The sequence below is a fragment of the Salmo salar genome, chromosome 11 (genome assembly GCF_965601325.2).
Source record: "Salmo salar chromosome 11, fSalSal1, whole genome shotgun sequence".
In the NCBI taxonomy this organism is placed as follows: domain Eukaryota; kingdom Metazoa; phylum Chordata; class Actinopteri; order Salmoniformes; family Salmonidae; genus Salmo; species Salmo salar.
Genome location: NC_138301.1, coordinates 106,402,891 through 106,429,149, shown reverse-complemented (window position 1 = coordinate 106,429,149; position 26,259 = coordinate 106,402,891). Strand labels below are relative to the sequence as shown.

Genomic DNA, 26,259 nt, shown 5'->3' with positions numbered 1-26,259 from the left:
TCTCAGAATAAGAATAGACTGACGAGTTTCAGAATAAAGTTAATTGTTTCTGACCATTTTGAGCCTGTAATCGTACCCCCAAATGCTGACGCTCCAGATACGCAACTGGTCTAAAGACCAGTTTTATTGCTTCTTTAATCAGAACAACAGCTTTCAGCTGTGCTAACAGAAATGCAAAAGGTTGATCAATTAGCCTTTTAAAATGATAAACTTGGATTAGCTAACACAACGTGCCATTGGAACACAGGAATGTTGGTTGCTGAATTTAAATTTGGTGTTATTTTAATAAACCAAAAAAAAGTAGCTTTTCTTTAATAAACAAGGACATTTCTAAGTGACCCCAAATGTTTGAACGGTAGTGTATATATAGCACAACTAGAAAAAAATGTTCCTTTGAATTTGGCTCTAGCTTTTGAACGGTTGGAGAACCAATTGTTAAGCGGAGGGACACGGGGGAGCCCAAGAGCAGACTCAGATGAGGAAACAGGGATGAATTAACCAAAATATTTATTGTTACACAGAAAGACATGGAGTGCAGATCCGGTGAAGCTCGGATGAGTTGCAGAAAAAACAGATGTGGAGACTGAAGTCAGAGTTATCTAAGTAGAACAGGGTAAACAGGTCCTAAGGGGAATCCAAGGTAATGGTGGTGAGTAAAATCCAGAGCAAGATAGTTGGGTGGTGAGATGTGGAACAGGAGCCAGAGCAGTGACTGCAATGAGAGGATAAACGGTGTCAGGCAGTGAAACAGGCACAGCAGAGTAACAGGATATTGAATAATCATATATGGCTAGAATCATGAACTGACTAAACAGAGATTACAATCTGGCAGAGTGGAAGTGGCAGGACTGAGTATTTGTAGAGGTCTTGATTATGGAATGAGTTGCAGATGGTTTGGATCTACTCTGACTCCAGCACACCTGTCTCCAACCACACAATCACACAGCGGGAGAGAAAGAGAGTGTAACTGCAGGTCAGGAAGACACCGGATGAACACCAGAGGGCGTAGCAGGAGCAGTTGTGACACCAATTACTGAAAGCTAACACTCATGAACCTGGGAATTTAACCCACTATCCTGGTATTGCAAGCACGTATGCTCTATCAACTGAACTACAAGAGGACCACACTGATGTATTTCAATCAGTCCAAAGAATATACTTCCTTCAGACTGAAATTTGGCATTACCTGATTTAGCATATAGTAACTTTGTGTTATAACCTTTATTGAGATAATGGCAAAAGGCCATATTTAATAGATTCCTAAAGTTATTTTTACACATTTGTTTCTGATATATAAGATATATAACAAAATAGCTTGATGGTCCATGTTAATAGTATCTAAAATATCATGTGTGAATCCATTTGATATCATGTATGAATCAATTTGACTTTGTGAACACCCCAACTCCCTACGGGTATGACGGCTCGCTCAGTGAGGTTGTTTCACAGAAGTGGCTACCTCAGAAATATTAGTGACTGCCCCTGCCCTAAGCCAACAATGTTAGAAAATCATATATACGCAAATAGGTCATAGAGTACAAAGCTTATTCAGAATTCAATCACTTGGTTTAAAGATGTTTATAACAAACGTCCCTTGGAATATCATGGAACAAGACTTCACTCATTATACATCTTATGGGATCTCTGACTTGTCACAGTGTCTTCACCGCAGTGGCCTCTCACTTGTTTACTGTTGGCAACATTCTTGAGTCGTGGCAGCGATGGTGATGACCAGGGATGGGAGGGGACTGTTGGTCAGGGCTGGTTGGGGGGAGCTGGTGACCAGGGATGGGAGGGGACTGGTGGTCAGAGCCAGGAGGGGATAGCTGGAGGTCAGGGCTGGTTGGGGGCAGCTGGTGACCAGGGATGGGAGGGGACTGGTGGTCAGAGCCAGGAGGGGATAGCTGGAGGTCAGGGCTGGTTGGGGGCAGCTGGTGACCAGGGATGGGAGGGGACTGGTGGTCAGGGCTGGTTGGGGGGAGCTGGTGACCAGGGATGGGAGGGGACTGGTGGTCAGAGCCAGGAGGGGATAGCTGGAGGTCAGGGCTGGTTGGGGGCAGCTGGTGACCAGGGATGGGAGGGGACTGGTGGTCAGAGCCAGGAGGGGATAGCTGGAGGTCAGGGCTGGTTGGGGGCAGCTGGTGACCAGGGATGGGAGGGGACTGGTGGTCAGGGCTGGTTGGGGGGAGCTGGTGACCAGGGATGGGAGGGGACTGGTGGTCAGAGCCAGGAGGGGATAGCTGGAGGTCAGGGCTGGGTCTTGGGAGGGTTTCTTGCTGGCCCTCCAATAGGCGTTGATGAACATTCGGGACAAAGAAGAGCAGGACACCTCCGACCATGGGAGGAACCCCAGCCAGGTAGAAGGCCATGTGGTAATCTCCAAAGTGGTCATGGAGTAGCCCTGCGAAGCGAAGACACATAACTCAGTATCACACAGAGAGGCATCATTGAGGAGCACTTCAAGGTGATTCACACAGTCAGAAACATTTAACAATTTACAATAAGGCTCATGTGCATACAGTACTGATGATACTAATATATACTGAACAAAAATATAAACGCAACATGCAACAATTTCAAAGATTTTACTGAGTTACAGTCGATTTGAAATAAATAAATTAGGCCCTAATCTATGGATTTCACATGACTGGGCAGGTATGCAGCCATGGGTGAGCCGGGAGTGCAGAGGCCCATCCACTTGGCAAGCCGACACTGGGGAGCCAGGTCCAGCCAATCAGAATTCGTTTTTCCCCACAAAAGGGCTTTATTACAGACAGAAATACTAATCAGCTCATGAAACATGGGACCAGCACTTTACATGTTGTGTTTATATTTTTGTTCAGTGTATATCAGCTATATATATATATATTCCAGCTGTCAGAGCAACTCACAGATCACTGCACCTGTACATAGCCCATCTATAAATAGCCCAAACAACTACCTCTTCCCCTACTGTATTTATTTATTTATTTTGCTCCTTTGCACCCCAGTATTTCTACTTTGCACACTCATCTACTGTCAAACCTACCATTCCAGTGTTTTAATTGCTATATTGTATTTACTTCGCCACCATGGCCTATTTATTGCCTTTACCTCCCTTATCTCACCTCATTTGCTCACATTGTATATAGACTTATTTTTCTACTGTATTATTGACTGTATGTTTGTTTTACTCCATGTGTAACTCTGTGTTGTTATATGTGTCAAACTGCTTTGCTTTATCTTTGCCAGGTCACAGTTGTAAATGAGAACTTGTTCTCAACTTGCCTACCTGGTTAAATAAAGGTGAAATAAATTTTTACAAAAAATACAAAATATCCAATTGATATGTAAGGAATACAGGATAACACAGACATTTTGCATCAAAACAGTAATAATTTGTATCTGAGACAATGACACAGTGGGTTAGTGGCCATTTGAATTACTGTCTGATTGGAGGTGAGACCTGCGAGGGGGGGTCCGGCGGTCATGGGGAGGGCCATGAGGCCCATCAGGTAGCCGATGGCCTGGGAGGCTCTCTGGGGGCCCACCAGTTCAAATGTCACAGGGGCCATGAGGGTGATGACGCAGCCGTCACACAGCCCCAGCAGTAGACACACTGCAACCAGCCCCTCAAACCTGACACACAGAGGGACCAGCATAGACGCCAAGCCAAGCACCATGAAGGAGCCTGCCTGGAGGATGATGACAAGGACGGGGTTAGAGAAGTTTGTCCACCACTGTTTCATTCTAATCCTGTTCAACATTTAGTTCTAAGCACAACCTCAGACTACTAGAGTGTACAGTCGCTATGCCATCCAGGGGAGGACTGTGTTCCTCTCTTATCTAGTCACGGTACTTCCTATGTCAAGGAGTGTCAAACTCAATCAGCGCACAGGCCATATTGAAAAAACACAAGGAATTCGCGGACCAGACATAACCTATTATGTTTGTTTTTACAAAAGAAAGTGCATACAACTGGCCATTGTTTTATTTGAAAAAATATGGCGCTTTATAATGTCTACTTATGCTGTGTACAGGCTGCTGTATACAGCATTTTAATGAAAGACCCACACACTGTCGAAAAATAAGAATATTAATCTATATAGAATTTTAACATGTTAAAACAATATAAGGAGCACTCAAAAAGTCTTGTAGTTGAGTAGCCAGCCTAGGCTATATGTTAAGTCCTCTGCATGGTGTTCTGTTGCAGGTTTAGTTGTTTGGTTATTCATTGTCAAGCTTTAAAAACCGAAGCCTACACCATTTGAGTAGCCTAGCTGAGACTGTGGCATGTGTCTGTACACTTTCCCTGCACGCTGTAAACGGGAGACACGAAAGCAGCGCAATTGAAGTTGAATTCACCAAGCTGTAATTTCATAAAGTAGAAGACTCAACTGTTGACTCATTTATACTTGTTTTGTGTCCTATTGTCCTTTAGTAGTAGTTTATACCAGTACATGAATCCTTTATCTTATAACTTTTTGACAATCAAGATGACATTTTCTGTAAGCAACAACAATGAGCCGTTGGAACCGAAACTTGGCATGGACATTTAACCTACAACATGTTTAAACTTTTGGTTTGGTAGAAGCCCATTGGCTTGCTTGTGTGTGGGTGTGTGTGTGTGTGGTTCTGGGAGGAGGGGTGTGTGTGTGGCAATGCACTGTAGCTTGCAGCAAGTTGGCAGTGCTTGCTGTGACTTATAGTGCAGCGCATCATGGCGGTACGGAAGTGGGCCCAAATCATTGCCCCGCTGATAGAAATGTGTCCCGAGCCTTGTGTTTGACACATGTCCTATGTTTTTGAAAAATAAGAGCAAAAATGATAAACACAAATAGGTGCTGAGTGGCGTAAAAAATCAAAGTCCAGGTCTGAAAATGAAAAAGCCTTTAAACAATTTAAAGGCAGTACTACCAAATACTAATTGAGAGTATGTAAACTTCTGACCAACTTGGGAATGTGATGAAAGAAATAAATGCTGAAATAAATCATTGTCTCTACTATTATTCTGACATTTCACATTCTTAAAACAAAGTGATCCTAACTGACCAAAGACAGGGAATTTTTACTAGGATTAAATGTCAGGAATTGTGAAACTGAGTTTAAATGTATTTGGCTAAGGTGTATGTAAACTTCCGACTTCAACTGTAGCTGTGGGTCTGATAAGTGAACACTCCTAATGTTTGCTGTTTTGTCACTAAGAAGAACAATGTGTCAGGACATACGCCGGAGATGAGAAGCAGGTATGTGGAGTGAACATTTAATCAGGAACAGACAATGACAAGAACAGCGTCAGCACACGGCTACACAACGACAAACGACAATTAATGCTTAAGCAGGGAACAGATCGGGGAAACAGACAGTTATAGGGAAGGTAATGACAGAGGTGATTGAGTCCAGGTGAGTCCAATAATCACTGATGCGCTTGAGGGGGGGGGGAGGCTGGTGTGCGTAATGATGGTGCAGGACTATGCAATGCTGGGGAGCCTGGCACCTTCAAGCACCAGGGAGCAGGAGCAGGTGTGACACATTGGGAACTAACCAAACACATGTGAAACCTCATTAAAAAATTGAGGGTGGAACGCTGTAGACTACTGGATTCAGGGAGAGAGTGGAGGGGTGAGTAGTCCCCAGGGACTGCAGAGTGCAGCCTGGAGGAACGCACAGATCTGCCATTTCATAATATGTTCACTTTTTTTCCTTGCACTTTGACAGGTAAATATTTATAGACCTACTATTTAGCTAATGAGTGGCCTAATATCTAGATAATATTTAACTCTGGCGCCTCTCTTCCAGCTGTTCCCATGCGCAATAGGTTATAGGCTAGGCTACGGACAATAGGCTATAGGCTAGGCTACGGACAATAGGATATAGCCTAGGCTACGGACAATAGGCTATAGCCTAGGCTACGGACAATAGGCTATAGCCTAGGCTACGGACAATAGGCTATAGCCTAGGCTACGGACAATAGGCTATAGCCTAGGCTACGGACAATAGGCTATAGCCTAGGCTACGGACAATAGGCTATAGCCTAGGCTACGGACAATAGGCTATAGCCTAGGCTACGGACAATAGGCTATAGCCTAGGCTACGGACAATAGGCTATAGCCTAGGCTACGGACAATAGGCTATAGCCTAGGCTACGGACAATAGGCTATAGGCTAGGCTACGGACAATAGGCTATAGGCTAGGCTATGGACGCATGCCTTCTCCATTCCTTTTCTCGCAAACTGTCAGGAAAAGCTATAGGCTTCAAAAGCTATAATAGGGCTCGGCTATTAGGCTTTTACTGGAGAGAGACAAGCTAGCTCCTGCTAATTGCTGGATGTTAAAACCAAATCAAATAGCTAAATGATCCATAGTAGGACCATCTTAAAACAACTGCCTTGTTCAGGGGCAGAATGACAGATTTTTACCTTGTTAGCTCAGGGATTCGATCTAGCAACCTTTCAGTTACTGGCCCAACGCTCTAAGCACTAGGCTACCTGCCGCCCCTTAAACCTAACCCCTAGCCAATGTTAGCCAGCTAGCTAACGTTAGCCACCTAGCTAGAATTCAGACGTTTTGCAAATTCGTAACATATATTACATTTAGCAAATGTTCAACATATTAATACATACCATACGAAACGTAACATATCATACTAAATGGATTGTCTTGGATTTAAGAATATATGAAATGCTCTGAGACCAGGTTATTTAACAGCGAAGTTAGGTAAAGTCGGAAGCTTGTGTAGTAGAGATTTGTAAACAAAAAGGGAATAATTAAGTAATCTAGGGACTTTAATGAGGACCAGCCATACTTTCGATACAGGATGCAGTGATGAGTATTACAACTGTCACGTGTGATAAAGTGAAGGGCGCTATGGTAGACGACATCCAAAGATTTAAGAGTAGTCTTACATTCTGGTAAATGGTTTCCCCATTGTCAAGAAAATGCATGGAATGTATTGTACAATCTGGTTCCTGCTATTTAGGGACAGGCCAGATCTATTTCTAAAACAGAAGCCCACTTTAAAGCTTAGCTTTTTAACTAGCTCATCCATATGTTTTTTATACGTTAAATCTTAGTCAATCCAAAAGCCCAGATATTTATAGGCGGGAACCCGATCAATGGGAGAACCATCCAATAAATAAATGTGGTCCATCTGAAACATTTTTGTGAGAATTAGAGAACCACATGCACTGAGTATACAAACATTAAGAATACCTGCTCTTTCTATGACATAGACTGAATAGATGAACCCAGGTGAAAGCTATGATACCTTGTTGATGTCGCTTACTAAATCCACTTCAATCAGTGTAGATGAAGAGGAGACTGGTTAAAGAAGGATTTTTAAGCCTTGAGACAATTGAGAAATAATTACAATTTAGCAATTAAACACTGGAGTGATCGATGTGCAGAAGATGAATGTGCAAGTAGAGATACTGGGGTGCAAAGGAACAAACAAAACAATATGGGGATGAGGTAGTTGGGTGGGCTATTTACAGATGGGCTGTGTACAGGTGCAACGATCAGTAAGCTGCTCTGACAGCTGATGCTTAAAGTTAGTGAGGGAGATATAAGTCTCCAGCTTCAGTGATTTTTGCAATTCGTTCCAGTCATTGGCAGCAGAGAACTGGAAGAAAAGACGACCAAAGGAAGTGTTGGCTTCGGGAATGACCAGTAAAATAAAGCTGCTGGAGCGCATGCTACGGGTGGGTGCTGGTATGGTGACCAGTGAGCTGAGATAAGGTGGGGCTTTACCTAGCAAAGACTTATAGATGACCTGGAGCCAGTGGGTTTGGCTACGAATATGAAGCGAGGGCCAGCCAACGAGAGCATACAGGTCGCAGTGGTGGGTAGTATATGGGGCTTTGGTGACAAAACAGATGGCACTGAGATAGACTGCATCCAATTTGCTGAGTAGAGTGTTGGAGTCTATTTTGTAAATGACATCCCCGAAGTCAAGGATCGGTAGGATAGTCAATTTTACGAGGGTATGTTTGGCAGCATGAGTGAAGGAGGCTTTGTTGCGAAATAGGAAGCCGATTCTAGATTTAATTTTGGATTGGAGATGCTTAATGTGAGTCTGGAAAGGGAGTTTACAGTCTAACCAGACACCTAGGTATTTGTAGTTGTCCACATATTCTAAGTCAGAACCGTCCAGAGTAGTGATGCTATACGGGCGGGTGCGGGCAGTGATCGGTTGAAGAGCATGCATTTAGTTTTACTTGCATTTAAGAGCAGTTGGAGGCCACGGAAGGAGAGTTGTATGGCATTGAAGCTCGTCTGGAGGTTTGTTAACACAGTGTCCAAAGAAGGGCCAGAAGTATACAGAATGGTGTCGTCTGTGTAGAGGTGGATCAGAAAATCACCAGCAGCAAGAGCGACATCATTGATGTATACAGAGAAAAGAGTTAGCCCGAGAATTGAACCCTGTGGCACCCCCATAGAGACTGCCAGAGGTCCGGACAACAGGCCCTCCGATTTGACACACTGAACTCTGAGAAGTAGTTGGTGAACCAGGCGAGGCAGTCATTTGAGAAACCAAGGCTGTTGAGTCTGCCGATAAGAATGAAGTGATTGACAGAGTCGAAAGCCTTGGCCAGGTCGATGAAGACGGCTGCACAGTATTGTCTTTTATTGATGGCAGTTATGATATCGTTTAGGACCTTGAGCGTGGCTGCGGTGCACCAATGACCCGCTAGGAAACCAGATTGCACAGCGGAGAAGGTACGGTGGGATTCAAAATGGTCGGTGATCTGTTTTGTTAACTTTGCTTTTGAATACTTTAGAAAGGCAGGGTAGGATAGAAATAGGTCTGTAACAGTTTGGGTCTAGAGTGTCACCCCCTTTGAAGAGGGGGATGACCGTGGCAGCTTTCCAATCTTTAGGGATCTCAGATGATACGAAAGAAAGAGGATCATTTTAGAAAGAGAGGGTCCAGATTGTCTCGCCCAGCTGATTTGTAGGGGTCCAGATTTTGCAGCTCTTTCAGAACATCAGCTATCTGGATTTGGGTGAAGGAGAAATGGGGGAGGCTTGGGCAAGTTGCTGTGGGGGGTGCAGAGCTGTTGACCAGGGTAGGGGTAGCCAGGTGCAAAGCATGTCCAGCCATAGAAAAATGCTTATTGAAATTCTCGATTATCATAGATTTATTGGTGGTGACAGTGTTTCCTAGCCTCAGTGCAGTGGGCAGCTGGGAGGAGGTGGTCTTATTCTCCATGGACTTTACAGTGTCCCAGAACTTTTTGGAGTTTGTGCTACAGGATGCCAATTTCTGTTTGAAAAAGCTAGCCTTTGCTCTCCTAACTGCCTGTGTATATCAGTTCCTAACTTCCCTGAAAAGCTGCATATCGCGGGGGCTATTCGATGCTAATGCAGTACGGCGCAGGATGTTTTTGTGCTGGTCAAGGGCAGTCAAGTCTGGAGTCAACCAAGGGCTATATCTGTTCTAAGTTCTACATTTTGTGAATGGGGCATGCTTATTTAAGATGGTGAGGAAAGCACTTTTAAAGAATAACCAGGCATCCTTTACCGACGGAATGAGGTCAATATCCTGCCAGGATAGCCGGGCCAGGTCGATTAGAAAGGCCTGTTCGCTGAAGTGTTTTAGGGAGCGTTTGACAGTCATGGGGGGTGGTAGTTTGACCGGGGACCCATTACGGACGCAGGCAATAAGGCAGTGATCGCTGAGATCCTGGTTGAAGACAGCAGAGGCGTACTTAGAGGGCAGGTTGGTCAGGATGATATCTATGAGGGTGTCCATGTTTACGGATTTAGGTTTGTGCCTGGTAGGTTCCTTGATAATTTGTGTGAGATTGAGAGTATCTAGCTTAGATTGTAGGACGGCCAGGGTGTTAAGCATATCCCAGTTTAGGTCACCTAACAGTACAAACTCTGAAGATAAATCGGAGGCAATTAATTCACATATGGTGTCCAGGGCACAGCTGGGGGCTGAGGGGGGTCTATAACAAGTGGCAACAGTGAGAGACTTATTTCTGGAAAGGTGGATTTTTAAAAGTAGAAGCTCGAACTTTTTAGGCACAGACCTGGATAGCAAGACAGAACTCTGCAGGCTGTCTCTGCAGTAGATTGCAACTCCACCCCCTTTGGCAGTTCTATCTTGGCGGAAAATTTTGTAGTTGGGGATGGAAATGAATGAATTTTTGGTGGCCTTAGCCAGGATTCAGACATGGCTAGGACATCCGGGTTGGCGGAGTGTCCTAAAGCAGTGAATAAAAAACTTAGGGAGGAGGCTTCGGATGTTAGCATGCATGAAACCAAGGCTTTTACGGTTACAGAAGATAGCACCTGGGAAATAGGAGTGGAACTGGGGGGCTACAGGGCCTGGGTTAACCTCTACATCACCAGAGGAACAGAGGATAAAGGGTACGGCTAAAGGCTATAAGAACTGGTCGTCTAGTGCATTGGGGACAGAGAATAAAAGATTTCTGGGCATGGTAGAATATATTCAGGGCATAATATACAGATAATAGTATGGTAGGATGTGAGTACAGTGAAGGTAAACCTAGGCGTTGAGTGACGATGAGAGGTTTCATCTCTGGAAGTACCTGTTAAGCCAGTTGAGTTCTGCGCACGTGTGTGGGGTGGGACAAAAAGAGCTAAGGAATTTTGTGCAGGACTTTGGGCTCTACAGTGAAATAAAACAGTAAGAACTAGCCAAGACAGCAGTAGACAAGGCATATTGACATTAGAGGCATGAAGCAAACACAGGTGTTGATCATGAGAACTAAGACAACAATGGGTAAATGGCCATGAATGGGCAGAGCGGGTTAGTCAGGTACATACAGAACCTGAGTTCGAGACTGGGGGTGACAGGTAAACAAAATGATGTACCGTGTTATTGAAACTGTGTAGCCGAGTGATCATAGGGTCAAAAGAGCAGCAATAGGTGAGTCAGGGTGCCGTTCAGTAGTCACTACGATGCTAGGCGAGCAGGGGACACAGTGTTCAGAAAAGCTAGCGGGCCGGGGCTAGTAGAAGGTTCTTTGGCGACATCGTAACAGAATAGTCTGTTGAGACCCCCTCGGACGGTTATGTCGGTAGACCAGTCGTGATGGATCGGCGGGGCTCTGTGTCGGCAGTAAAAGGGTCCAGGCTAATTGGCAAAATAGGTATTGTAGCCCAAGAATTGGCTGAAGGACCTCTTCGGCTAGCCGGGAGATGGGCCTAGCTCCAGGCTAACTGGTGCTTGATTCGGGACAGAGACATTAGCCAGGAGTAGCCACTCGGATAGCAGCTGGCTAGCTGCGATGATCCGGTGTAAAGGTTCAGAGCTTGCGATAGGAATCCAGAGATGTGGTTGAGAAAGCAGTTCAATATGCTCTGGGTTGATATTGCGCTGTGCAGACTGGCAGGAATTGGCCATGCTGAGGCTGGCTAATGTCTGAGTTAACGGTGATGACCTCTAGCAGTGGCTAATTGACTACTAACTAGTTAGCTGGCTAGCTTCTGATAAAGTGTAAAAATTGCAGATCCGTACCACATTGGGTGAGGCGGGTTGCAGGAGAGTATGTTCAGTCCGTAGATGGAAATTGAGATTAAAAATATATACGAAATATATATGAAGAAAAACGATAAATACACAGGATGGGACAAGACAAATAGACATCTGACTGCTACGCCATCTTGGAAAACAACACATGGATTGTGTGTGTGTGCCATTCAGAGGGTGATTGGGCAAGAGAAGATTGAAGTGTCTTTGAATGGGTTGTAGTAGTAGGTGCCAGGTGCACCAGTTTGTGTCAAGAACTGCAATGCTGCTGGGTTTTTCACGCTCAGCAGTTTCCTGTGTGTATCAAGAATGGTCCACCACCCGCCAGGCGCAGTGCACGCTGACACGGTCACCAGTTGTACGGTGTTTCCTCCGACACATTGGTGCAGCTGGCTTCCGGGTTAAGTGGGCATTGTGTAAAAACAAATCAGTGGGTTGGGTTGTGTTTCGGAGGACGCACGGCTCTCGACCTTCGCCTCTCCCAAGTCCGTACAGGAGTTGCAGAGATGAGACAAGACTAACTACCAATTGGATACAAAAAAAAAAACTAGACTTGACACCATCAGAAATCACGCATTGTGTCCTATCTGACATATAATTGTCAAACCACATGCAAGAAAGCCTGATCCAGGCCTATTTCTGTCAGCCTTTGAATGAGAATGTAATGATCAACTGTGTCGAAGGCCTTGGAAAGGTCTACAAATATGGCAGCACAATGGGTTTGAATATTTAAGCAATTTAACACATCTAGAACAAGCATAGCAGCTGAAATAGTGCTATGTCTAGGTCTAAAACCAAACTGTTGTACATTTAACCTCAGCACATAAAGAAACATCCCTTTTTCAGGACCCTGTCTTTCAAAGATAATTTGTAAAAATCCAAATAACTTCACAGAACTTCATTGTAAAAGGGTTTAAACTCTGTTTCCACCACTTGTTCAATGAACCATAATCAATTAATGAACATGCACCTGTGGAACGGTCATTAAGACACTAACAGCTTACAGACGGTAGGCAATTAAGGTCACAGTTATGAAAACTTAGGAAACTAAAGAGGCCTTTTCTAACGACTCTGAAACACACCAAAAGAAAGATGCCCAGGGTCCCTGCTCATCTGCGTGGACGTGACTTAGGCATGCTGCAAGGAGGCATGAGGGCTGCAATGTGGCCAGGGCAATAAATTGCAATGTCCGTACTGTGAGACGCCTAAGACAGCGCTACAGGGAGACAGGACGGACAACTGGTCATCCTCGCAGTGGCAGACCACGTGTAACAACACCTGCACAGGATCGGTACATCCGAACATCAGTGCTCAGGCTGTCCGCAATAGGCTGGGAGAGGCTGGACTGAGGGCTTGTAGGCCTGTTGTAAAGCAGGTCCTCACCAGACATCACCGACAACGTCGTCGCCTATGGGTACAAACCCACCGTCGCTGGACCAGACAAGACTAGTAAAAAGTGCTCTTCACTGATGAGTCACGGTTTTGTCTCACCAGAAGTGATGGTCAGATTCGCGTTTATCGTCGAAGGAATGAGCGTTACACCGAGGCCTGTACTCTGGAGTGGGATCGATTTGGAGGTGGAGGGTCCATCATGGTCTGGGGCAGTGTGTCACAGCATCATCGGACTGAGCTTTTTGTCATTTCAGGCAATCTCAACGTTGTGCATTACAGGGAAGATATCCTCCCTCATGTGGTACCCCTCCTGCAGGCTCAGCCTGACATGACCCTCCAGTATTTCAATGCCACCAGCCGTACTGCTCGTTCTGTGCGTGATTTCCTGCAAGACAGGAATGTCAGTGTTTTGCCATGGCCAGCGAAGAGCCCGGATCTCAATCCCATGACGCACATCTGGGACCTGTTGGATCAGAGGGTGAGGGCGATTCCCCCCAGAAATGTCCGGGAACTTGCAGGTGCCTTGGTGGAAGAGTGGGGTAACATCTCACAACAAGAACTGGCAAATCTGGTGCAGTCCATGAGGAGGAGATGCACTGCAGTACTTACTTTTGACCCCCCCCCCCCCCCCTCTTTTCAGGAACACATTAATCCACTTGTTAGTCACATGTTTAGTTTGTGTCTCAGTTGAATCTAATGTTCATACAAATATTTAAACATGTTAAGTTTGCTGAAAATAAACAGTTGACAGTACGTTTCTTTTTTTGCTGAGTTTAGAATGAGAAGTTTAAGTTCTTAGTTGAGAGTTGGCCAGGGACTTTAAAACTTTGGAAAGGCAAGATAACTACCATCCAATTTATCTAAGTTGGAAAGATCTCCTTTGTGTAGAGGGAGGACATTCCACTTCCCAGATCTTAGGGAGAACACCAGAAACAATTGTCAAGTTAAGAATATAGGTCAATGATTCTGCAATAAGTGGGACAGATACTGTACGGGATCAAAAGAATCAGCTCCTGATGATATTTTTAGTAAGGCACTTAGTACATCATAGATACAAAATGGCTGAAATTAAAATAGAAAATGTGTATCTGGGAGTGCATCATTCTCTACAGTCTGTTTCGAGGTGGATAAAGGAACTCCTACTGGAATTAGAGGAATTTCCAGAAACTTATTTCAAATAGATGGCCAGTTGAGGCAATGAAATAAAGACACTTCAGCAACATGTCATTGTAAGAGCAACAGTGTACACTTAGTCGCCATGACTGGCCACATACGTCACAAGCGCTCTGAAACAGCAATCACTACAAATACAATACACATCTTTATAGGTATAGACGAGAAGCATAGTTTTATAAAACATGACTTCACAACACCATCCAGCACATTTAATGTTAACAGGCTTGGGAATTCTATGCACAGGACTTAAAAGATACATTCAACTTCATACAATAGCATCAAACTACTACAAACAATTACTCCAGTAAATATAATTTGTGATATAAAATACATGTAGCAAGTAAACAAAATGGGTATAAAGAGCTGTGGCATTTTTTTTAAGGATATACTGTGTAACTTAATGCCTGGAGTCTTACATTGCATAAACAGTTTGGCAAGACTATTTAATATTGTATTGAGTAACATTAAGTTGAACACATCAGTACATAAGAGATGAATATAAGTATACACATCAATATTATTCTATCTTGAACATGACAATGGTTATTCATTTTTTGAGCATAAGGGTGTGTGGGTGCGTGTGTGTTTTAATCACCTGTGTAACTTCTATGTCTTCATGGTTTGTGTGCCCCCAGGTAATGCTTGCAAGACAACTACTTGTTTCTTCTTGTTTTATTGGGAAGAGGATCACAAGCACTGAGTCCTTTGGAGTATTCCATCAGTTTGTGCAGGGGACAGAAATGCATAGTTTTCCCCTCTCTGCCTTTACACCTAAGAGACAGAGAGTAGATTAAGATTTGCAACGATACTTCAGTCTTTGTGTTATCTATATGGATTGTGTGTGTACTCACTTTGTCCAGAGTGCCAGGCCACACAGAGACAGGACCACCATGGAGATAATGACCACAATGACCAGCACACAGACCACCACAGCATCTGACACAAAACCAGGAGGTTGCTCTATATCAAGGGAAAGAGATGGGTTCAAATATCCGTACTTACAGGGGGAAATGTATCTACAGTATGTCCAAACGTGGAAGTGCATTGATCCAGTAATTAGTATGATATTTTGGATTTTATGTAAAAGTGAGGAATTTGCATGGAAGAGGAACAGGTAACTCTATAAATATAAGGATATACTTTCTGTATGGAGAAATGTTTTACCACAATGTTACCTGGGTGACAGAACCAACGACTCCAATCACTCCAGAAGCCTCTGTCAGCACAGTAGTGGTGCACCCTGGACCTGACCCGGAAGCACTGGGCTCCATCCATTGAGAGGAAAGTGAGGGTCATCTCCCTGGTTATGTTCCTCTGCTTCTGGTGACAGAAACAGTATCAGATGAGGAAAACTTCTGAGAGATTCTATAACCAATAACAATAGAATTTGCTTCTTCAAAGCATCATCTCAGTACCTATCAATTATTCAATAATGTTATGCATCAAAACATTATGAAAGGTGTGAAAAGATATAGCAATATATGAACTCAGTTAATCCAGGCATGTCATAAATACAGGGCGCGGTAAGGGCATACCAACAGCTGCTGCCCGCCTACGCCCTCTCTGGTTTCCACCTCATACTCCAGGCAGTGGGTGGGGATACTTTCGTGGGGTAAGTCCCAGTGCACCTGGAGCCTCCTGTCTAGACCAGCCTCCAGATGCACTGCCTCTATGGCTGCAGGCTTCACTGCAGAGTACACACAAAGGAGTCATGTTTTCAAAGAAAATTGAAAATATAATGATGTCATTACAAGTGTCGGGGGGTGTACTGAGGCAGAACAGTTAGTAGGAAAAACAGTTACGCAAGCCTCTTGGAGGGGGGAACACAACACCCTGCTACAGTCAACTCCCTGTGGAGTGAAAGAGGTATGTGATTGTAGGTGCGGGTAAGGATGGCAGAGAACATTATTGTTTACTGGGAATTTATTAACTTAACATGGTAATTGTGGGGAAAAGGGGCAGGACGGAACCAAAGCAAAGAAAGTAAAAGTTAGAGTCCCCTCTCCTACCTACCCACCTATCTTAATGCCACGTGGCGCGATACCCAAAAAACATGGGGTGATCCACCCAGGTCTTACATAGTGTGCATAGACAGAGTACATACTAATGGTATATGTATGCCCACAGGCCTCTTGCCTAAGCACTCCCAAGGTGCCTTCCCCTTCCCGCCTGGGAACAAATGATACAGAGTAATACAAACTTAAAGTGACCAATTTCAATAATCAAAAACAATGAGTCATATTGGAGTTAGAAATACATTCAACAAAACTGTGTCTGCGCAACAACCAACACAGGACATCCCAGAAACACTCTCTTCCTCAAAGGAACACTGGCTTTTCAAGCTATGGAGGAGTCGGTAATTGCCGACAGCTGTATCCCCTAACGAGAGGGCGGGATCAGAGCGCCAATCTGCAATGGGGCCGACCAATCAGCTGCTTGGGGGAATCCAGGAAGCTATTTCCTGAAATACACATATACACAAACAAACCCAAAACACAGAAACGTAACACGCCCACTCCAAAATCTGCAAACTCCCAGTTTGCATCAATAAAAACCAACGCGCATCCCCAGTTACTAAAGTAGATGATATCTGTTTGGATATGTTAACACTGATTAAAAGACATTATGGAAAGGAACTGTATGGGCAGTTGAACAATATTTATGGAAAAGAGCAAATATCCAAACAATAGCAGTACTGCATTGAAAAGGTGAGGCATATCATGGCCTGATGTGAGTGTTACCGTGGTTCTGAACTTGCAGGGAGAAGAACGCTGACCTCAAAGCCACCTTGGGGGAGGAGCTGTTTACACATATGTTGAAAGCACTGAATTCTGGGAGAGATTCCCTGGTGAATGTGCAGCCAGTCCTGACCCCATTGGACTGGATGTACTGAGGGCACTCCTCAGCCTGCTCCATCTCCCGATGCCTGGAGAAGCACACAGACACCCACGAAATGCAATTTAGAGCAGCATTCACAGAGATTATATTAATCCAGTCTACACAGGTACAGACATGTATGTAGTTCATATGGCAGGAGATATGTTATGATGAACATAATGTTATGATAGGGTGACATACCAAAAGTACAGACTGTGCTTGGAGTGGGCTGGCTCCTCTAATCCTGTCTCCCAGGTGCACTCCATGACCTCCTTCTGATAGAACACGCAGCCAAATCCCTGGACCCTGGAGTCAACTGGACCTGGTAGGAATTCAAAAGAGATGAAGGGATTCATAGATTATCATGATGGTGCCTGTAGAGAATTCCGTCCATACAGCACTCCCCATCATTGAAAATTTCCTATATATAGGATAATGAGAGGAAAGAAGTCTCTCCCTCTTTCTGTCAGGCTATTGGTGTCATTTAATCCGAACCAAACAACTCCATATCTGCAAAAGCATATTGTCCTCCTGACCTCACCTGTGTTATTGGGTTGCAGGACCATCTCTGTGAAGGTGCTCTTCAGCTCAGTGCCGTTAGTGCAGGCTCCCTTCAGTACTGTTGAGATCCGCACCCTGACCTCTTTCTCCAGGTCAAACTGAGCACGGTACCATGTCCGTACAGTCCTGATCACCTATTCATACACAGACAATATTACATTCATGTTATTCATACCTCAGGCACTTGGTCACCACTCTGGTCTAATAGCTATAGACACAGATCATATTGAAAAGATTTGGAAAATCTGAAAATGTATTCATTATTCTCTCATGAATACATTGATGAATTTGTCATTCCTACTCCCCCTAAAAATACTGTTGGCTGTTTTACAATTACAGGGAACACCACAGTATAATTTAATGGAAGCTAAATGCGGTTATGTCTAAGCAACCACAAATCTAAACAGAGCCAAAGGATAACATTGTAGGGAAATATTCCACCATGCGCATCATCACTGGCACACTTTGATCCACCCCGCTTCCCTGGCTCCATGTCCTGGCAAACATCACTCCCTACACATATCCGGAGACGCCAAACTACCCACAGAATGATTGGAAAGGTCCACAATGCCCCACAACTGCTGCTCCATAAGACCTCCTCAACCCACCAAAGATATGCCTCCCATTATGTAAGCCAATCTGGGAAGACCCACCCAATGACGACTTCAACACATATCTGACCTGGACACAATAATGGGGGTTACTGGTCAGATAAGCACCTCATCACTATCCCCACACAACATCAGCCTGGTTTCAACCGCCCCAGGAAGGAGTAGTCCACCTTCAATATTTTCAGGACTGGCCCATGCCTCGCCAACGTCCACCGATGGAACATTAAAGAAAGCCCCCTATGTGCCTGTGGGGTGGAGAAAACCATGCACCACATTCTTGAAGTCTGTCCAATCTACAAACTCAGCGGAGGCCTACTCACCCTCAACACAGCAGGACAGGAAGCAATTGCTTGGCTAAGGGACTCTGCCTTCTCTAAATAAAATACAGTGCCTTGCAAAAGTATTCATCCCCCTTGGCATTTTTCCTATTTTGTTGCATTACAACCTGTAAATTTAATGGATTTTTATTTGGATTTCATGTAATGGACATACACAAAACAGTCCAAATTAGTGAAATGAAAAAAATAAATAAAAGAAAGTTAAGAAAAAAAATATTGAAAAAATATATATTAAAAAAGAAAATGAGTGCATGCGTATGTATTCACCCCCTTTGCTATGAAGCCCCTAAATAAGATCTGGTGCAACCAATTACCTTCAGAAGTCACATAATTAGTTAAATAAAGTCCACTTGTGTGCAATCTAAGTTTCACATGATCTGTCACACGATCTCAGTATATATACACCTGTTCTGAAAGGCCCCAGAGTCTGCATCACCATTAAGCAAGGGGCACCGCCAGGCAAGTGGCACCATAAAAACCAAGGAGCTCTCCAAACAGGTCAGGGACAAAGTTGTGGAGAAGAACCGATCAGGGTTGGTTATAAAAAAATATCAGAAACGTTCAACATCCCACGGAGCACCATTAAATCCATTATTATAAATTGGAAAGAACATGGCACCACAACAAATCTGCCAAGATAGGGCCGCCCACCAAAACTCACAGACCAGGCAAGGAGTGCATTAATCAGAGAGGCAACAAAGAGACAAAAAATTATCCTGAAGGAGCTGTAAAGATCCACAGCGGAGATTGGAGTATCTGTCCATAGGACCACTTTAAGCCGTACACTCCACAGAGCTGGGCTTTACGGAAGAGTGTCCAGAAGAAAAAAAACATTGCTTAAAGAAGAAAATAAGCAAACACGTTTGGTGTTCGCCAAAAGGCATGTGGGAGACTCCCCAAACATATGGAAGAAGGTACTCTGGTCAGATGAGACTAAAATTTAGCTTTTTGGCCATCAAGGAAAACGCTATATCTGGCGCAAACCCAACACCTCTCATCACTCTGAGAACACCATCCCCACAGTGAAGCATGGTGGTGGCAGCATCATGCTGTGGGGATGTTTTTCCATCGGCAGGGACTGGGAAACTTGTCAAAATTTAAGGAATGATGGATGGCGCTAAATACAGACAAATTCTTGAGGGAAACCTGTTTCAGTCTTCCAGAGATTTGAGACTGGGCTTGAGGTTCACCTTCCAGCAGGACAATGACCCTAAGCATACTGCTAAAGAAAAACTCGAGTGGTTTAAGGGGAAACCACTATGGGAAACCACACTTTTTGTCTTATTTGTTGTTTGTCGTCGTCCCCCCCCCCCCCCCCCCCTAAAAATTGTTCATACTTTCGCAAGCCACTGTAAATGGGGAAATATTAACATTACTGGTCTTGGCAGGCTGTTTATGGATGGTGTACCACATTTTTTCTATTATTCTGTGTATAAGAATATAGTGTCCTTGGCCAGGGCTTCAGTGGCCTTAGGACACACAGTCCTGACAGACAGGCAACACTGTACATGTGTTTCTAGAATAACCCTCCAGTGTGTCAGGTACATATTTGGCAATGTCTAGTTATGTGTCCAGTGACTTACAGTCCATCTGTTCTGGTATGTGTTGAAGTATTCCAGGTGGTATCTCATTGAGCAGTCAGTCAGGTTGGTCAGGCTGACAGGAGACGTCCAGTGGATGTCGAGCTGCCCAAGGTGGCCAAGGTCATCAACCCCAACGTTCTCAGGAGGATCCACTGAAAGTCAATGAGGTACACAGTATTTCCAGGTCAAAGGTTGATAGAGCAAAGGCACCAAGCTTGCGGTAAGCATTAAAGGGGCAATCTGCAATTGGTATATCAATTTCTTGACTTTTAAATTATTTTTTCTTTATTTTGACTATTTTCTACATTGCAGAATAATAGTGAAGACATCAAAATGATGAAATAACAAATATGTAATCATGTATAATAAAAAAAAAAGTGTTAAACAAATCCAAATATATTTTAGATTTTAGATTCTGTAACGTAGCCACCCTTTGCCTTGATGACAGCTTTGCACATTCTTGGCATTCTCTCAACCAGATTCACTTGGAATGCTTTTACAATGGTCTGGAAGGAGTATCCACATATGCTGTTCACCCCGTTACCATCCAGAAGGCAGGTCAGTATAGGTGCATCAAAGCTGGGACTTAAAAACAGCTTCTATCTCAAGGCTATCAAACAGTTAAACAGCCATCACTAACACAGAGAGGCTGCTGCCAACATACTGACTCAAATCATTGGTCACTTAGGTGTCCCGCTATCGGGATAATTCCGACAACATCCGGTGAAATTGGAGAGCGCCAAACTCAAATTACAAAATCATAATATTAAACATTCATGAACATACAAGTGTCTTATATCATTTAAAAGCTTAACTTCTTGTAAGTCCAACTGCGTTGTCAGATTTCAAAAAGGCTTTACGGCAAAAGCATACCATGCGATTATCTGAGGACAGCGCCCCACCAAAATATTTTTTCAACCAGCACAGGCTTCACAAAATCACAAATAGCGATTAAATAAATCACTTACCGTTGAAGATATTCCTCTGATTTCAATCCCAAGGGTTCCAGCTACAACATGAATGGTCGTTTTGTTCAATAAAATCCTTTAACCTCTTACATCTAGACGTTCCGCTAGCGGAACACCACTCCAATATCCAATGATAGGGCGTGGCGCGAAATACAAACTCCTCGAAAATCCGAAAACTTCAATTTTTCAAACATATGACTATATTACACCATTTTAAAGACAAGACTCTCTGTCAGCAGAGTACCCAGCCAGAAATAATCAGACACCCATTTTTCAAGCTAGCATATAATGTCACAAAAACCAAAACCACAGCTAAATGCAGCACTAACCTTTGATGATCTTCATCAGATGACACTCCTAGGACATTATGTTATACAATATATGCATGTTTTGTTCAATCAAGTACATATTTATATCAAAAACCAGCTTTTTACATTAGCATGTGATGTTCAGAACTAGCATTCCCACCGAACACTTCCGGTGAATTTACTAAATTACTCACGATAAACGTTCATAAAAAACATAACAATTATTTTAAGAATTATAGATACAGAACTCCTTTATGCAATCGCGGTGTCAGATTTTAAAATAGCTTTTCGGTGAAAGCACATTTTGCAATATTCTGAGTAGATAGCTCGCCATCACGGGCTAGCTAATTTGACACACACCAAGTTTGGTACTCACCAAACTCAGATCTTACTATAAGAAAAATTGGATTACCTTTGCTGTTCTTCGTCAGAATGCACTCCCAGGACTTCTACTTCAACAACAAATGTTGGTTTGGTTCCAAATAATCCATAGTTATATCCAAATAGCGGCGTTTTGTTCATGCGTTCAAGACACTATCCGAAGGGTAACGAAGGGTGACGCGCGGACGCATATCGTGACAAAAAATGTAAAAATATTCCATTACCGTACTTCGAAGCATGTCAAACGCTGTTTAAAATCAATTTTTATGCGATTTTTCTCATAAAATAGCGATAATATTCCGACCGGGAGTCGTTGTTTTCGTTCAAAGACTGAAAAAGTAAAATGGACTCTTCACGAGCACGCGCGCACCCGTCTCATTGTTCTCAGATCGACCACTTACCAAATGCGCTACTGTTTTTCAGCCAGTAACTGCAGAGTCATCATTCAACATTCTGGTGCCTTCTGAGAGCCTATGGGAGCCTTAGAAAGTGTCACGTTACAGCAGAGATCCTTTGTTTTGGATAGAGATGACAAAGAAGGCCAAGAAATGGTCAGACAGGGTACTTCCTGTACAGAATCTTCTCAGGTTTTGGCCTGCCATTTGAGTTCTGTTATACTCACAGACACCATTCAAACAGTTTTAGAAACTTTGGAGTGTTTTCTATCCAAAGCTACTAATTATATGCATATTCTATATTCTATTCTAGAACCTGTTGGGGCTCGGGGGCAGTATTGAGAAATTTTGAAAAAAATATGTGCCCATTTTTAACTGCCTCCTACACCAACTCAGAAGCTAGGATATGCATATTATTAATACATTCGGATAGAAAACACTCTGAATTTTCTAAAACAGTTTGAATGGTGTCTGTAAGTATAACAAAACTCATATTGCAGGCAAAAACCTGTGAAAAATAGATTAAAAGAAAATGTGAATTTTGTGACTGTACTATTTAGTGTCATTGTTTTATAGATACCATAGTGAGAAAGGATTCATTTCGCAACACTTACGGCTTCCACTAGATGTCAACGATCTTTATAAAGTTGTTTGAAGCGTCTATGATAAACGGAGAGCAAATTAGAATGCAAGGAAGTTGACATGTCGTCACTTCATTTTTTGCGCCTGCGCATAAATCTGAGAAGCGTGAGTTTGTCATTAATTGTTTATCAAGACATAGGATAGGTTGTGTGAAAATATTACTGCTGTTTAACGTTAAAAATGGACCAAAAGATTAATGCTAAACAACCTTTGACATGTTTGAACGAACGTAAATAGATTATTTACTAGGTTGATTTAGCTTTTCGGCGTGATTTACAACCCCCCCCACCACGTTTTGTGGGAGCATAATGAACGCTAACTACTTGGTGTTATTTGGACATAAATTATGAACTTTGTCAAAAGAAACCACATTTGTTCCGGACCTGGGATTCCTGGCAGTGCCTTCTGATGGAGATAATCAAAGGTAAGAGGATATTTACAATGTTATTATCGATATTAGATGATGCTAACTGTATAGCATAGCTTATTGTTCTTAGCATAGCACCCCGTTTATTGCAAAATGTGATTTCCCAGTAAAGTTATTTTGAGATCTGGCCATTCGGTAGCAATTACGAGATGATAATATATTATTCTTTGAATGACAATATTATAATTTACCAATGTTTTCGAATAGTAATTTTGTTATGTTCACCGGAAGCAATTCAGAGAAGAAAAAAATCGGAATTTCACGCTACTGTAAAATGCTGTTTTTGGATATAAATATGAACTTGATGGAACAAAAAATGCATGTATTGTATAACATAATGTCCTAGGAGTGTCATCTGATGGAGATTGACAAAGGTTAGTGCATAATTCTAGCTGGTTTCTGCTTTTGGTGACGCCTGACCTTGAATTGAAAATGGATGTTTGTACTTTTGTGGCTATGTACTGTCCTAACATAATCTAACTTTATGCTTTTGCCGTAAAGCCTCTTTGAAAATCGAACAATGTGGTTAGATTAAGGAGATGTTTATCTTTTAAATTGTGTAAAATAGTTGATTGTTTGAGAAATTGAAATTATTAGATTTTTGATGTTTTGAATTTCCAGCCTTGTTAGCAATCCCGACTCGGGGTTCATTGCTAACCTGTAGCCCCAACAGGTTAAATATTTATTTTTTCTCACCCATCTACACACAAGTGAAAACGTGTTTTTAGAAATGTTTGCAAATTTGTTGAAAATAAAATGCAGAAATATCTCATTTACATAGGTTTTCACACTCCTGAGTCAATACTTTGTAGAAGCACCTTTGGCAACAATTACAATGGTGAGTCTTACCCAGAAAGTCTCCAAGAGCTTTCCACACCTGGACATTTGCCCATTATTCTTTCCAAGATTTTTCAAGCTCTGTCAAATTGATGTTTTGATACACCATCCAAAGCATAATTAATAACTTCACCATTCTCAAAGGGATATTCAATGTCAGTTTTTTTTCTTTTTTTAACCATCTACCAATAGGTGCCCTTCTTTGTGAGGCATTGGAAAACTTCCCTGGTCTTTGTGGTTGAAACTGTGTTTGAAATTCACTGCTCGGCTGAGGGACCTTACAGATAATTGTATGTGTGGGGTACAGAGATGAGGTAGTCATTCAAAAACCATGTTAAACACTATTAATGCACACAGAGTGAGTCTATGCAACTTATTATGTGACTTGTTAAGCAAATGTTTACTCCTGAACTTATTTAGGCTTGCCATAACAAAGGGGTTGAATACTTATTGACTCAAGATGTTTCAGCTTTTCATTTTGTATTAATTTGTAAACATTTTTCATAACATGATTCCAATTTGGCACTGTGGGGTATTGTGTGTAGGCCAGTGGAAAAAAATCTAAATTTAATTCATTTTAAATGTAGGCTGTAACACAACAAAATGTGGAAAAAGTCAAGGGGTGTGAAAACTTTCTGAAGGTATTGCAGATAAGGGGAGGAGTTGATACTCAAAGTAAAGTACATGGAGGGATCTGAAATAATCTGATAAAGGTCTGTTAATATATAGTCTGCATGGAGGGATTCTGCCTCACATCCATGACCTTCACAACAATTTATTTGGGACCACCTTTTGTTTTGAGATCAATCTGATGTAGAATGGAAATCTGCCTGGGATTACAAGTTATTACAGTAAAACAGTGATGAATGAATAGAAATACACCTATAGAGACTAACCTGTAATTTCTTGTGGCTTGATGCACTGACTCCAGTCAGATATAAGCATTAATATGGCTGTCAGCCACCACCATTTTTTACTGTTCAGCATTCTCTTAACTGGCCCCTGGAACATCATGAGAATTGAATTGTACAATTTAGTATTGATAAATCAATCACATATCATATCTTATCATGAATTACATTCTCAGCAAACACCAGTATAGTACAGTACAGTACAGTAAAATATGGAATCTGAAGGGTATGGAATGATCTTGATAAACACAATATTATGTAGATGAAAACAATAACATTCATTATTTAAAATACATGTGTAATTGTCTTGATATAAACCTCAGGTACAGTGCCTTCAGAAAGTATTCATAACCCTTGACTTATTCCACATTTTGTTGTGGGATTAAAATTGATTTCATTGTAATTTGTCAACCATCTACACAAAATACTCTGTCAAAGTGGAAGAAATCTCCTTTACTTTCTGAAGGCACTGTACCTTTTAAGTCTTAATAATGTGAAGAAAATACATTGTTGACATGCACAAGTTGTAATCTATTGTACTGTATGCCATTGAATTCTCTATAGAAATCAATATAAAAATACTGTTAATAATGTACAAGATAAATGTTTTCAAGCATGTACAGTAGAGAATGCATAAACTATACAGTGAAAGCATGCTTTTAAATCAAAGCATGTGTTTATGAAGGCTACCCACAACTTGTACGTTCACTTTAGATCAACAGTTTAGTAGAATATAAAGATGATAACATTGGGACACAATACAGAGAGAACAGAGAAGATAAAAGTGCATATCCACAGACAAGGAGTACTTACTGTGAATCGAGTGAGAGAGCTCCTGTGTAGATGTTTGACAGCCTGCACCATCTAATCAGGGCTGTGCGAAGTGCCTGCTTTTGTATTCTCTGGTGAACTACAGCGCAGCAGAAGCAGCAGGTAAAGACTACAGTATGTCTCAGGGGTCATGTATTGATGTCTCAGGGGTCATGTATTGTACTATGTAAGTCTGGATTCTCTACCAAACAAGGAAGCTCATATTTAGTGTGAATCTGCAGTTTTGTCAGATTCCTGATGAACAGCCTGTGAGTGTGGTCATGGATGTGGTTCTGTGGAAGGGGAGTCAACTCTGCTGTTGCTCTGACCTGGATGGGTGGGGGTTGCAGGCTGAAGGTTTCTCATACTAACGGATGTTTTGTTTCCCTTTTCCCAGGAATCATATATATATACACACGTTCTAAGTGGCGAGGGGGGGGGCAGGTAGCCTAGCAGTTAGGAGCATTGGGCCAGTAACCAGAGGGATTGGGTTAAATGCAGAAGACAAATTCCGATTTAATGCATTCAGTTGTGCAACTGACTAGGTATCCCCTTTCCCT

At 42.6% G+C, this 26,259-nt stretch overlaps 2 protein-coding genes across 3 annotated transcripts; both read right to left on the bottom strand.

Annotated features, from left to right (window-relative positions):
- Positions 1–490: 490 nt before the first annotated feature.
- LOC106563433 (uncharacterized) lies at positions 491–14,036 on the bottom strand. Its single transcript, XM_045690064.2, has 3 exons — positions 3,446–14,036; positions 1,684–2,401; positions 491–712 (listed from the first exon to the last, which is right to left on the bottom strand). Exons 1-3 carry the CDS (start codon positions 3,744–3,746, stop codon positions 625–627), a joined length of 1,107 nt encoding a protein of 368 aa, XP_045546020.1. The 5' UTR covers positions 3,747–14,036; the 3' UTR covers positions 491–624.
- A 146-nt stretch (positions 14,037–14,182) lies between these two features.
- On the bottom strand, positions 14,183–26,032 carry LOC106563436 (interleukin-13 receptor subunit alpha-2). Of its 2 annotated transcripts, none has more exons than XM_014129006.3 (10): positions 25,703–26,032; positions 24,875–24,980; positions 20,021–20,172; positions 17,469–17,622; positions 17,129–17,249; positions 16,792–16,976; positions 15,586–15,737; positions 15,226–15,367; positions 14,902–15,010; positions 14,183–14,821 (listed from the first exon to the last, which is right to left on the bottom strand). In XM_014129006.3, exons 1-10 carry the CDS (start codon positions 25,751–25,753, stop codon positions 14,704–14,706), a joined length of 1,290 nt encoding a protein of 429 aa, XP_013984481.1. In that variant the 5' UTR covers positions 25,754–26,032; the 3' UTR covers positions 14,183–14,703. The 2 variants fall into 2 exon arrangements, with proteins under 2 accessions (XP_013984481.1, XP_013984480.1); XM_014129005.3 differs by having other exon boundaries at positions 15,226–15,370; positions 25,703–26,025.
- Between the last annotated feature and the right edge of the window lie 227 nt (positions 26,033–26,259).

What these genes read in the sequence shown, in the direction of transcription:
- LOC106563433 (XM_045690064.2), bottom strand. Translation starts at nt 3,746, where the DNA reads ATGTTGAACAGGATTAGAATGAAACAGTGGTGGACAAACTTCTCTAAC. An exon ending in CGCCGGACCCCCCCTCGCAG is followed by an intron (nt 2,402 to 3,445) that starts GTCTCACCTCCA and finishes TTCGCTTCGCAG; the next exon opens with GGCTACTCCATGACCACTTT. An exon ending in ATGTTGCCAACAGTAAACAA is followed by an intron (nt 713 to 1,683) that starts GTGAGAGGCCAC and finishes CTCTCATTGCAG; the next exon opens with TCACTGCTCTGGCTCCTGTT.
- LOC106563436 (XM_014129005.3), bottom strand. Translation starts at nt 25,753, where the DNA reads ATGGTGCAGGCTGTCAAACATCTACACAGGAGCTCTCTCACTCGATTC. An exon ending in AAGCACAGTCTGTACTTTTG is followed by an intron (nt 16,977 to 17,128) that starts GTATGTCACCCT and finishes GTGCTTCTCCAG; the next exon opens with GCATCGGGAGATGGAGCAGG. An exon ending in TCGTTGGTTCTGTCACCCAG is followed by an intron (nt 15,011 to 15,225) that starts GTAACATTGTGG and finishes CCCTTGATATAG; the next exon opens with AGCAACCTCCTGGTTTTGTG.